The sequence below is a fragment of the Dreissena polymorpha genome, chromosome 1, assembly GCF_020536995.1.
Source record: "Dreissena polymorpha isolate Duluth1 chromosome 1, UMN_Dpol_1.0, whole genome shotgun sequence".
NCBI lineage: Eukaryota > Metazoa > Mollusca > Bivalvia > Myida > Dreissenidae > Dreissena > Dreissena polymorpha.
In genome coordinates, this window is record NC_068355.1 from 54,184,539 (window position 1) to 54,198,372 (window position 13,834).

Sequence of the window (13,834 nt, forward strand, 5' to 3'; positions counted from 1 at the left end):
AAAACCAATCATTTTCCCGATTAAAAAAGTAAATTATTCAACACATGTAGTTTTGATAGTTCCTTTTATACCGTTGCTTTTGCAAATGTGAACGGTCGATATTAATGTAATTATGTTAATGTACATAATAAACGTTATCAGTTGACGGCGTATAGTCTACTTGGTCGCCATGGATGACATGCGACGTGACGTGTGGCAATGGTACCCAGTCTCGATCCATAAACTGCACTTACCCACCAGACGCTGTGAGCGGCAAGAATTGTCCCGGAGGAAAAGACAATGAAAAGCAGCCGAGTTCAACTGCATCATGCACCAGTTATGTTCCATAGTCGAGTGTAGAAATTCTAAAAGTACTTTACATAATGTCTGCGTGCACAACATTCCATGTTCCTTTAAAATGTGTCCACTGATTATTTAAATTAATTACATTTACTTTATCTTGGTGTACTTATGCATAAGATGAAACTGTTTCCCCTTTTTTTGCTATCAAATGTGAACCTTTATGGATAACTCGTAGCAATAATGAACTGTAGAACTTTTATACTACTAAGCTAAATTATAATTTCAATTTTGTGCATCTTATTCCATGAATTAGCGAATGAACAATAAAATAACTGTTTTATCACGATACAAAAGAGTGCAAAGTGATAATTAAAATAGAAAACATTAACTAAATTGAATGAGAACCCAATTTAAGAAAAACTATCAAGCATTACATATTTGGTTTTGTTGAAAAGAATACATGCATACACATGTAATTTATGAACATTACACGCATTATATAATTACAACACAGCATTGTGGCAAAGTAGGCAAACACTCACAAAACATTGAATAAATAATAACGATAACGAGACATAAAGTAACATTAAGTTTATTTTTTTATAATGAACGAAACTGCTTGTTTTTGATACACCTATCTTATAAAATAAAAACTGTAAAGCCCCCTGCTATCCTTTGTCTGCTTTGGGGATTATTTGCTGGTTCTAACATTGATTACGTCCGAATCACTTTTTCATGTTGCCACAATATATGTATCGTCATGTTTGGAGCACCAGTCATCACGTATATCCATATACACACAATTAAAAGTATCACATGTGTCTAGCATTCACAAAGTTTTTTCTGCGCTTCACTCGAATAAGTACAGAAAATGGCGTTTTTTTTTCAATTAGTTCGTTTTCATAAACATTTTTAAATACTTATGTGCATAGGTTAACGTTAAAGTAAATGGCCATCGGAGTACGTGAGGTTCTCGGGAATCATGTTCTATGACCTGTGACATCGCCTTTGCGTTTAGGACAATACACACAAAACACATCTAATTACTATATGGACTCATATTTACTTTTTATGTGAACATATATATTATATTGTTACTACATTTGCTCATTAAACATCTTCATACTCTCTCGTAGTAGGGCGAAAATGTGTAAATCTTTTTATTTTATGTTTTCCAATGGTTTATAGAAAAATATCAGTAAATTAAATTTGTTATTTCACTATTTCAAACAGTGAAAAACAACAGTGAAAATTATCGATAACTATTTTTTAGATATCGTTGGTTTCTCCATTGTGACCCCCAATCGAAGGTAATTTTACCAAGAGAGACTACTCTGCATTGATGTTTGTAAAACTATACGTCGATTGAGCTTTCTTTTAAAACACATGGGGGCGCCCAACGGGGAATTACATTTCCGGAATGGAAAAAATACAAAAATAATCATTTGTAAGCATAAAATAACAAGAAAATTTGTTGGATTTGGTAGTATATCGATTTTAATTCACGAGTGATCAAAGAACAAATATATTTTCACAAGTGACGAAAATATCATTTTTCTATGATCACTCGTGAGTTAAAATCGATATTCCAACTCAAACAAATATCCTGTATTTCGTTCGGCACCCACGGGGGAATTGCGAAGGACCAGCTAATGAGACACAGGCTTGCAACAACATTTCGGATTGTACAACAGGTATTTGTTTTAATTCGTATATTTCCGTATGTCTATGACCTAACGTTAAAAAGAAATATTGATGTTTTGTGTCGTATGTATGATTCAACACGACGAATGCCATACTAAGCTCCGTGTTTGCTAATTAATATACACAAATGGAAACTTCATATGGAGCAGCTGAATATTAATCTTGTTAAACAATGCCGTCCTTTATGTATGGTAAATAGCCGAATTTCTAAAAATTGCAATACAATATAAAGTCCTAGACAAGACAGATACTTTACAGCAATTTTTTTAATAAACATAATATGGGGTATAAATGGGTATAAAATAGCTAAAAACCTCACAATTTCCCAGAATTATGCACAAAATATAGGAGAAATATCAGGTTTACAGCCTTGGAACTTGTAGTTGAACTGAGAGAAAACAAATATTTTTGTTTAGCATGAATCTATTAAATGCATTTTTGTGTTTACCTTCAAAATTTATTCCATACAGTTAAACATTTTTGTAAGAGTTAATACGACCGTTTGTTCTTTATAAAATACATTTAAATAATAAAAAAATATGATTTTACTTACCAGGACAACACTTCATTCCGTGTTCATATGGCAACTGATTAATTGACATGCATTCTTGACCCATGTGTGCATGTTTGAGCTTCAAAGCTGGCAATGCTGTCAAACTTATTGTTGAATTTATGTTTTTATTTGAAACTTGGAACATCGCCTTAGACACACTTGTGATTATTACAGTGAGTCTGCTACTGCTTTTAGCTAGAATGCATTAAAATAGCTTGTTGAGACAACTCTGCTTGATTTGGTCCCGGGAGGTCCCGGGTAAAATCCCGATTGTGGGCTGGGATTTTTCTTGCTGGATTACATTGGCGTCCAACGTAAAAAAACTAGTATGTTAGACGTACCTCAGGTGTCGTGGCAGTAGGAAATTCGTTGAAGAATTTCTAAATTGGAGGGGAGGATGAACCGGGGTTCGGTGTATGGAGAACTTATATTGCCTTGCTATATGAGCTAGCTTTTATAGGTACGCGCTAGAGTGTCTGCCTAATTTGATCCCGGGATGTCCCGGGTTCGATCCCCATTGAGGTCTTGGATTTTTCTGGCTAGGTAACATTTGCACTACGGCAAAACATAACACATAAGGATAGAAAGCCTTAGAATGCCATGGCTTAATATAAAAAAAAGGTTTTTGACTTTGGTTATTAATGCTAAATATGGTTGACCATATTAGAAAAGTTTTGACCGATTATGATAATTCATGGTTGACGATATTGTAGTGTATATTTTAAAATCAAATTTTGTTATTGGATTATAATTTAAAACCTGAAACATTTTCATATCGGATGGTCACTGGAGTGACAGGGGTTCTTGAAGTTCGTGTTATTGTACTCTCGGAAGAGGATATATATTTTCTTATTAAAACATTAATTTTAAGATTATATATTAACTATTTAACACGAAATAAAGAATTCTGTCTTGTCCTTAATACGAACAAAAGGTCGACGTTTGTCATTAACCCTATCCCTAAAAAAAGTAAAGTAAAAATGGCCTTTGCAACCAGCATAAAACCAGAACAGCCTGCGAGTAACTTGTAGTCTGTTCGGGTTTTATGCTGTTTGCTGCTCATCAGTAGCTAAGTGTTGGAACTGAAACCTTTAAAACTTGGATCTAGTAAGAAAGGCCATTAATCAAAATTAACTTTCTAAGAGACTACAAATGCGTGAAATACGTATCTAAGTGGCAAAGCGTTAAACATGAATCCATGACTATACAACGCATATATGCTTTAATGAATAGTATAATATAAGACAAAGCGCAGACAATATCGGATCTTCCCTCATTCTGCTACATCACATCAGTGATCATATTTTGTATCAGATTTTGTTTTAAGAGTGATGTTATCCTTTACTGATATGATAATGTGATTTTTTGAATATATTACAAAGTTTAAGAAACAGAAAGTAAACTTTAATTTACTACCTTACATTATACAAAAAGTGTTAACGCATTTGGTTTATTGCTATCTCATAAAGCGCATAATTTACTAAATGTCAATTGAAGTGAGTCAAATTTGTTAGTACTCCGACCAAACCCAACACGCTATTTGATACAATGTTGTGTAATTCCAGCTGACGGAATTTGGTCCCTCTGGGTCGAATGGGGCAAGTGTTCCACACCATGAGTTGGTGGGGTCATGACTCGAACAAGACTTTGTCATTATTCTGACATTTGGACACACGCCAAGGCCTGCCAAGAACCATCCCATGAAACTCAACCATGCACTTTGAACACACATACTTGCTAAACTGTGCACGAAACGTTTTCATGTTTAAAATACAATGGCATTAACGTACACATTTTCCTCCAATTGTCACGTAGAAAAAAAAGTGTTCTGAGCATGACTATGAAGTCCAGAATTCCATTTTGATCAGCGAAGTATATAAAAAAATACATAAAAGTCTGGTCTGTATTTTATGTACGAGTTAAATTAAATCCTAGTTTAGTTCACAATGATGTTAGGTAACTTTTTCATTTCCTGTTATACTATTATTTATATCATTATTTGCTATAAAGGTCTTAAATGATGTGTTACTTGAATGGTATAATTTCTTAAAACTATACACTCATATGAAACAACAAAGTCTTACCCATTCAAATATATTGTACCCGTATATTTGTAAATATGCCTTGATGTCTTAATATATGCATGTAGGCATTTACTATATGCCTGTGCGCACAAACTTTTGCTTGTTTGTTTAGGTTGAACTTTAAATTTGAGGTGACCTATAGATGTCTGACATTACTTCACTGTTATCAGCTGCATATTCCGTGGCACACTTACTTTCTTTGTGTGTTGTGTAATATTTAAAATACTTATAAATAATTTTTTTCTAGAATGTGGCCACATAATCACCTATCACAAACTTCCGAGATACTTAAAAGCCAATTACAATCACTAGTTCAAATAAACTTTATTCATAGAATCATATGCCATGAGTATATTTCAATTGAAGTTATAGTTAAAATAAAATGGCAGACGATGATACTCCAGAAACGCTATCTGTCGAGAAATTCTTGTTCTCATCCACAACTTTTATAACACAATACCAACTACAAGCATGACACGATTAAAACATGGAGCATCGCGTTGGAACCCTTTATGCAAAGCATTTGGATTTGAAACCGATTTGAGGGCAAGCGAATTTAACATTTACCCCAGAATTAATCCCAAACAAAAGGCGCGTCTAAAACGATTTCAATCAAACGAACCTATGCAGACAGAAAATAAAAACATGAATGCCAAAACGCATGACTCAAATACTTAATGTAAGTATACTAATGTCGTAAGATGTGGATATCTAATGAAACGATTAAGGGATAGGTTTTCATGTCATTCGTATGCAAAGAAATATGGAGGATTTATTTAAAATATCAAACCGAGTTGGCGAGGTATCTACAGATAAGTGTCAAACAAAATAAGTTTCATCCATATGACAGCAATTATTTGTTCTGCTTCAGCCTCTTAAGCCTGACATATTATAACATTGAAGATAAACACTTATTTTATTGTGCGTAAAAATAATGTCCGCACTGTGTCACAGCCGTATAGACCCAATATCATATAAATAATGAATACTACTAGATTGCTAAAGTTATATCAAAGTATTATATAAACTCTTAAACAGTATAGCAAATAAATATTATATTCACATTTTCTAACGGTGGAAAAACACAGATGCAAAGTAAAGGTTAGACAATTTTTTAAAACGAACTGTCAACATTAATAATAGTAAATTAAAACAAATACACCATCATTCATGTTAAAATAGTGACCATTGTAGACCATATGCTATTAGGCCATTATTTTACGAAAAAAATTACTTGTGAACTTTTACATTGCATTTTTTATGCTAAATGATACAAAGCTCTACATCTGCGGACCGTGTTTGGGCCATATGGATTTCGGTTTACATCAACGAACGTTAGCGACTGAGATATATTGAACAATGCTTATGACTATCAACTAAAGATTAGTTAAATTAGTTCAGATAACCAAGTTTTCGTTGATCTTATGGTACTTTCAAGATATTGTAATTTGTTTTGTTAACATCATACGCCTGTCCAAGATTCAGCTGACCGCGTTAAAAAGTAATCCATAGATTAGTGATGACTACAGTTTTACTAACTATAAGCTTAAAGAGTTTTGTTTGGTGTACTATCTTCATCGTTCATTACTAACAGATGGAAACAATAATAACCTTCTTGATACTGCTCCTTTATTAGTCATATCAGGTAGAGCTTTATTAATGACATTTATAAACAGCTTCCTATAATGACGTTGGCTTTGTAATAATATTTCCTAGTATATAATTAAAAAATGGCTTTACCAATAAATGGTTTAACAAAACTTACACAAAGTATATGTTTAAGTTTGCAACGTCGTACCTATTTAAAATTATTTTTCGAGACAAATATGTAAAACACAATATTTTTAATGCATACATATTAAGTGCAGGTATTGACTTGAATGATTACATGAAATCGACCACGGCATTGTGTTTGCACATGGTTTACATGTTTGAGACTATGCATCATCAAATTAAGATTTTCTTCTAATCAAATATATAATCTATGTGAATCTAGGACAACTGAAACGCAACTAACAATAACTTTCCAAACAGCGGTCACAACGTGACCCCGATAAATAGTATAGTGACAAAAAGTCACGAACGTTATTACTTCTTCGGTTTCGTTCCAATATAAAGATAAGATCAAGGCATAATTTTCACTCCGACAGAAATACTTTATTTTGTAGTTTTAGACTATGTTGGCGGAGAGAAATAAAGGTAAAATAAGTAAAAATGATATTGAATTAAGTTGGCATTTCATTTGCTATTAAAATTAAATAATTTATTTGTTCATGTAATCAATTTGCAGGAATATTGAGATGGGTAGTTTTCCTTTGGCTAATTATTCATCGTGCGAAGGCGTCGCAATGTTTCTGTACTCCTGACGACTCCTCAAGTTCTGTGCATAGTCGGCCATATGCAGTATCAGAAACTATTGGATTTATGGAATCAAAAACGTGTTTCCATGGTTACCTCGTACGTGGCATGGAATGGATAAAAGTCGACAAGACTGTAAGCATTTTTATACCGATAATTGTAAGGATATGTAGTATATATTTGTAGAATTATTTAGAATGTTCTCGAATGTTAAGATTTTAATGTTATATTACTCATGATAAAATAATTCATACGGAACGCATATTTTTCAGGACATATATATTCGCAGAGATTTGCTGAGACCGTGCCCTGATGGCCTTATCAAAACGATTGCCGGTATACATCAAACACTAAATAGATTTAAAACAATTTTTTATTGTCAGTTTTTTTTGTCAACCGGTAAAACATTAATGATTTTAACAATGGATAAATACGTCATGTATCTCATTGACAAGCGTTAAATGATTTTTTTACGACCTACTTGATTATCGGGTCGAAAATACAACATATAGCACACTCAAACACAAAAAAGGTAAACTTTGACAGTTGATAAAAAAATGGACTATGCATCGTACACTCCAATAACAGTTAAACGGAAAATTAAATATGTACATAACCCATGTATCAGGTTATCGTCATTCGTCAATAATTTCATGTACAGACACTAGTATGTTGGTTGAACTTTCCTATAAATGTTGAAAATAAAGAATCACAAATGTGTTATTCAATGAATTATTTGTTTAAGTTGTGTTGTACTTATTTTGATAACGTTTAAAATAGCAAACGGCTTTAGAAGTTTGAAGACTGGAAAGACAACCAATTCAAGAATACGGCAAGAAGAAAAGCGATTTCTTCTAGGTATTTATATGATACATGCATTAAACGCATCATTCGTTAATGCACTCAAATAACTTTGTATTGACAAAAAAATACCATACTATTAACACAAGTATATACTTTTAATGTGTTGTATAAATGAATTTAAATGTACCTAGGCGACTTTTTTCTAGATATGTTGAATAAATCTACCTGGGTAAAATGATAAGATCATATATACATGTCAATTCAATCCATTCATTTATCTCACTATTGATAATGTTTCGGTACTTAATAAACTCAATAGTCTGTTAATTTGTATATTGATCTTCAAATAACTTCTTTGAAAATTAAAAATATACGTTGAAAAAAGTATGAGTGTAATCACATATTACGTTATCCTCTCTGTGTGCAGACAATCCGAATCATGCACATTGTGACTTCGAAGTCCAATCGTTTTGCTCGTGGAAAAACATACAAGGTGGTCATGATGACTTTGACTGGGTTCTGTATCAATCATCAACACCCACGGACGACACGGGTCCTAAGTTTGACCATACTTTGAATAATGCAACAGGTAATTGCACGCGTTGATGAATGGATTACGAAAACGAAAACCAATATGCACTGATTGATAGCTGTTGGTTTTGTTTCGTATTTCCATTTCCTTTTTGATAACAACGTTAAGACAGCGTCTTGTGGTTAAAAGTTAAATGCTTCAAATCTGTATTATAATATCTCTCAGGATCGTATATCTTCACTGAATCAAGTGCTCCGCGAAGCATGCTTGATACAGCTTGGATCCAAAGTCCAGAGATCGACGCTTCAGACGGCACTGTCCATTGCTTTCGGTTCTGGTATCACATGTTTGGATCTTCAATCGGTCGCCTGAATGTTTACCAAGTGACGTACGGTAGTCTTCCTGGCAATCTAGTATGGTCTCTAACTGGCGAACAAGGTAGCACGTGGATGGAAGGACAAGTGCCACTCAGATCGAATCATAGTTACTCGGTTTGCTATAATATATTTAATTACCTTTACTTAAAAGAAGCACATTTAAAAGAGCAAATATAATTAACCCACATCATCAAATATTATTTACTATGATGCGCTTGTTAAATGGTAACGTTGAAGAGTATCATTTTTAAAATGAAATAATAAAAGAAGAATTGCCATAAAAATACATGTAAATTAACATTGTATAATTGTATGCTGTTTAATTTACCTGTAATATTAGATGTTGATCAGTGGCATTGTTGGAAACGGTTATCAAGGAGATATTGCCATTGATGACGTGAGTGTGTCGGCAGGATACTGTGAGGTCAAGCCGTCAATCGCTTCCAGAACTGACGTCACAAACAATGGTACTGTACTTATTTCTTCGACATGTGAATGTATCAATTTCATGACTTACTGAATACTTAATTCCTTCACCTCATTCACTTAGGAATATCGTAGAGTTTTTGTACTCATTTTAAGTATTTTAGATTGCATTAAAAATTTAAGACTGATCAAATAATCGCTGAATGATATTTTTTAAATAGTATTCTATACGTGTTAGCCTCCAAGCTGTTACATTGCTGAATATTATCGCAGTAAAAGGTGTATGGGTTACCTGGGTCACCTGACACACGTGTACGGTCATCTGTGGGGGAGGATAAAAGGTAAGGAATAGAAAGTGTGATTTTTGCTAAGAGTGGAGCTAGGGAACGTCTGTACTGGAACGGAAAATGACTTCGCAGAGTGTTCCACAAATTTTGCCACGGTAAGTGATATCTTACACAGGTATAGCAACAATTTCGTTTCCATTTACAACGATGAGCGCGCCTCGTTAATAGTCCAGACCAACATGGTGTTTTAGGGTCTTAAATCACACATGTAGCGACAAATCATATTCTATATTGTTTTTGTATAATTAATTAATATGTATATGCCTTAGTTGATGCACATTGGTCGGCATGGTCTTCTTTCACACCGTGCAGCGAAACATGCGGCGGAGGACAACGTATTAAAACACGTCATTGCATGCATGCCCCCAGTGCCCCAATTGGATTGACTTGTAATGGCTCGTCGGTATATTTAGAGCAATGCAATACAAACGAATGCCCAGGTTCGTGTTGTATTCTGTGCTAACATAACGTGTACGCCTCTACCGAAATTACCAAATTCTTAATATACACATAGTTCAAAATCGCTATACTGTTTATTATTTAAGATTGCTATTAAGAGAGATGTTTGGTCGGTTACTTTACACTAAAATATTATGAAATAATTTGTTCAAAATTAGTCTTAGTTTAAACCTAATATGGTAATGGAAATACGTGTACATCGGAATACTGGTCTTTACCAATTTAAATTGTTTGGGGACATTTTTTTAGTTTGTTTTGCATAAATATGTTGTAGTTGCAATAATCCAACTCCCAGCTGTTGACCCTATGGTCGCTGGGAGTTGCAACTGGTAACAAGATATATCATAGAAACGTGCCGCCAGGAATCACTAATGCGTAAATTAAAATAACTTACATGATATGTTGTGCTTGCATATAATGATATTAATCCACAGTTTTAAACACGTCAACGGTTCATGACAATGTGTAAGTCTTTGCAATGGAAAAAGCCGAGTATTCCGAAATCGAAAATACGCTATCGATTTTCTCCGGAATCCTTCGCGAGATAGAGCTCGTGTCTAATCAACCAATCGTAAAACACCAACTTTCTCAGGAACCTCTGTTAGATAGATCGCATCGTTAATTCAAAACTTCGGCTTTCGGTTTGATTACGGTTTTTGTGTAAAGTTTTTGTTTTGAGTACAAATGACTCGCCAATTGATGTCGATGATAACATTTATTGTGTTTGTTACGATGTATTAGGTTGATTAAACTCGATTTGATAGACATACGTAAGACATTTTTTTTTACATGAAAAATTCGTTTAACAGGAATAACTCTGAGTTGTACGTATGTACTTATAAAAGCTCAGGCATTCTAGAACACAATTTATTGTTGCAAATGTTAACCTACTTGAAGTATATTTGTTATCTGTTAAGTTGATGGTGTTCCTCTTGACTGGAATGCTTGGTCTTCCTGCTCCGCAAGCTGTGACGATGGAGTCCGAACCCGAACTAGAGACTGCTACTTTCCTCCAAACAATACCCACGGAGCTTTTTGTTCAGAACAACTGAACGAGACAGCGTCATGTAACGTCCAGCCATGTCCATGTGAGTCATTGCTGAACATATTTATGTGAAGGAATAACAAACTGCTGACCAATTTAACACTTAATAATAAATTCAATCCAAATCGTTATGTTTAATGGGATGTGTGAGATTTTCATTTTAAAAACGATTTTCGACTACCCTTTAAGAAGTTATATACGATATTCCTAATAAAAAACAACATATGCAACGCTGATTAATAACACATTAGAATACAAGTTCAAAAGAAATGGTACCAAATAATTAACAATATGAGAGTTTAATACAATAGCAAATACCTTTCGTTTATTTTTGTCGACAGCAAATTCATGTTCAAATGACATATTGGAGAATTTCCACCTAGAATTTGCATATTTTTTCAAAGAAAAACTTTTTTTGTATCTGCAATAATGTTTTCGTTATTGGTCGTGATGAGTTGCATTAAATAAAGAAAATTTGATAATTGTACCATTAATATGTAATTAATATATTCTATTTAACTTTCCTCGTTTACATTCATGTCTTAACTGATGCATGGACCTCACCCATTGTTTATAAGTAATCTTAAAACTTAAATATCTTGCTTTAATATAAAAACAGATGTACATTGAGATTCGTTTGTTGACATACATTTTTCATGACCATAGTTACAGCAACTGCATTATTAATAAGGAATATTCGTTATACGAACGAATTCCTTTCCATATATATAGTGTCTTTTTTAGCCGACGGTTCTTGGTCGGAGTGGTCTAATTGGTCAACGTGTACACATACATGTGGTCTTGGTGCGATACGATTTCGGGCCAGGGTCTGCGTGTTTGAGTACGGGAGGCCACAAGGAGAGTACTGCCTGGGTGACAACATAGATCGCGAAACATGCCAGCTCGACATGTGTGCAGGTAATTATGGATGAATATAACTAATTTGCCAACAAGGCAAGCTAACTCAGAAGCAATAATTTCGTTGAACAATTCAATTACACTATTAAAATGATTTAAATGCGCTAGATATTATGCATACTACGAAACTTGTTATCCTCCCCTAAGGAATATATAATATATATATGCGATATATATAATGAAAAAAACAAATAATTTGTCTACGATTGTAACTTATTAAATATGTTCATTTCTTCTTTTTCTAGTATCTTGTTCGTTAATATCCATGTTTTCTTTCGCAGTTGATGCCCGTTGGTCTACATGGTCTGCTTTTACCACATGCAGCAAAACATGCGGCGGAGGACAACGAACTAAAACACGTCAATGCATTTTGAATCAAAATGTCCAGCCGGAACGAAACTGCACTGGCCTATCATTTATATCTGAAGAGTGCAATACTAACGTATGCCCCGGTGAGGAAGTGTGTTGGTTATGGAATTTATTAGAATCATATGGTGAACGCATGTGTTAATGGAATCTCATTCGTTGCTAACAATCCGGTAATCACCATTATGATGAAACCTCAATGTGTGTGTACGATTTATGATATATAGGAGTAACAGTTGGCTTCGTTTGTATGACATATTAAAAATAAAAAAGGCTAAACAATTACAATAAAATCGGTAGAAGCCCCTGTTCACTTTTCACCTGTTCACTTCGCTTTTTATCACGCTGTTCAACAATTTAATCGTGTGTAACCTTCGTTTGATTGTTGATAATATGAACTGTAGAGATCAGGATAACATCAATTGAATCACAATTTCAGTTGATGGTGTTCTCCTTTCGTGGAATCCCTGGTCCTTCTGTTCTGTGAGCTGCAACGGTGGTGTTCAATACCGTTCCAGGAACTGTTACTTCCCCCAAAACATACCGCATGGAACGGATTGTATTGGGCAATTGACAGAAACCAACGTCTGTAACATCCAGGAATGCCCAAGTTAGTCCAGATTGTAATTTGAATTGTTAAACAGTTATATACGACACATAACATAGAACACAATACTTACATTGTCTTTATTTAAACAATCCAAATGCTGGGATAGGTACGTCAAGCACACTAAGTGTGTCTAGTTATGCTATTTTAGGTATAAATAGATGGCGGCAATTCCAATTGTTTCAAAGACCATTTATGAATTTATAAAGATAACAGGTCACACATACGCGTTTTAAAGGAGGTTTCATTAAAAATATATGGTGCATTGTGTATTTAATATGTTTTAGCGACTACGAAGCCACCATCAACAACAACGTTACCGGCGTGTAAGTGCATTTGTTATTTAAGCAGTTGTCGAAGGATCGTGTGTAATTTTTATCAACTGTTTTCTGCATGTGTTTTACTAGTGATACTGCATAAAGCACAATGTAAATTATTGTATATTACACTCGAGGTAAGCGTTTTCGATAAGTTTGTTTGTTTGGTACTAAGTTATTAAATTTGTTAGTTTGTTAGTTTATTTGTTTTTGTCTGTTAATTTTTTGAGTGTTAGATAGCTAGCTTACTTCTTATTTACTTAGTTAGTTAGTTACGTAGTCGTTATTGTCTGTCTGTCTGTCTGTCTGTCTGTCTGTCTGTCTGTCTGTCTGTCTGTCTGTCTGTCTGTCTGTCTGTCTGTCTGTCTGTCTGTCTGTCTGTCTGTCTGTCTGTCTGTCTGTCTGTCTGTCTGTCTGTCCGTCCGTCCGTCCGTCCGTCCGTCCGTCCGTCCGTCCGTCCGTCCGTCCGTCCGTCTGTCTGTCAAGATATATACATGTAGATGAGGTTGATTCATCTAAAATATCAATGTTTTTGTTATCAACATATACAATGCCTAAATAAACAACCACTCAACTGAAATAGGACTCGACATGCTGTAAATACAAATCCCTACCTGGACAGAGATTGTTGTTGCATGGCTGTGTTTTATTATTG

General features: G+C 34.2%; 1 protein-coding gene across 16 annotated transcripts in view; it reads left to right on the plus strand.

Annotated features, from left to right (window-relative positions):
- Positions 1 to 13,834, plus strand: part of LOC127881376 (SCO-spondin-like) — a 195,490-nt gene that overhangs the window by 105,872 nt on the left and 75,784 nt on the right. For 10 of the 16 annotated variants that reach the window (XM_052429203.1, XM_052429163.1, XM_052429213.1 and 7 more), the window contains exons 1-13: positions 6,729 to 6,822; positions 6,914 to 7,116; positions 7,254 to 7,317; positions 7,762 to 7,839; positions 8,213 to 8,374; positions 8,543 to 8,808; positions 9,035 to 9,161; positions 9,737 to 9,907; positions 10,844 to 11,014; positions 11,716 to 11,889; positions 12,171 to 12,341; positions 12,695 to 12,865; positions 13,150 to 13,188. In XM_052429203.1, the coding sequence (XP_052285163.1) occupies positions 6,801 to 6,822; positions 6,914 to 7,116; positions 7,254 to 7,317; positions 7,762 to 7,839; positions 8,213 to 8,374; positions 8,543 to 8,808; positions 9,035 to 9,161; positions 9,737 to 9,907; positions 10,844 to 11,014; positions 11,716 to 11,889; positions 12,171 to 12,341; positions 12,695 to 12,865; positions 13,150 to 13,188 (1,819 nt within the window). In that variant the 5' untranslated portion in view covers positions 6,729 to 6,800. Of the gene's footprint in view, positions 1 to 6,728; positions 6,823 to 6,913; positions 7,117 to 7,253; positions 7,318 to 7,761; positions 7,840 to 8,212; positions 8,375 to 8,542; positions 8,809 to 9,034; positions 9,162 to 9,736; positions 9,908 to 10,843; positions 11,015 to 11,715; positions 11,890 to 12,170; positions 12,342 to 12,694; positions 12,866 to 13,149; positions 13,189 to 13,834 lie in introns of those variants that run through there. The other 6 variants (XM_052429246.1, XM_052429171.1, XM_052429176.1 and 3 more) reach the window with 6 other exon arrangements.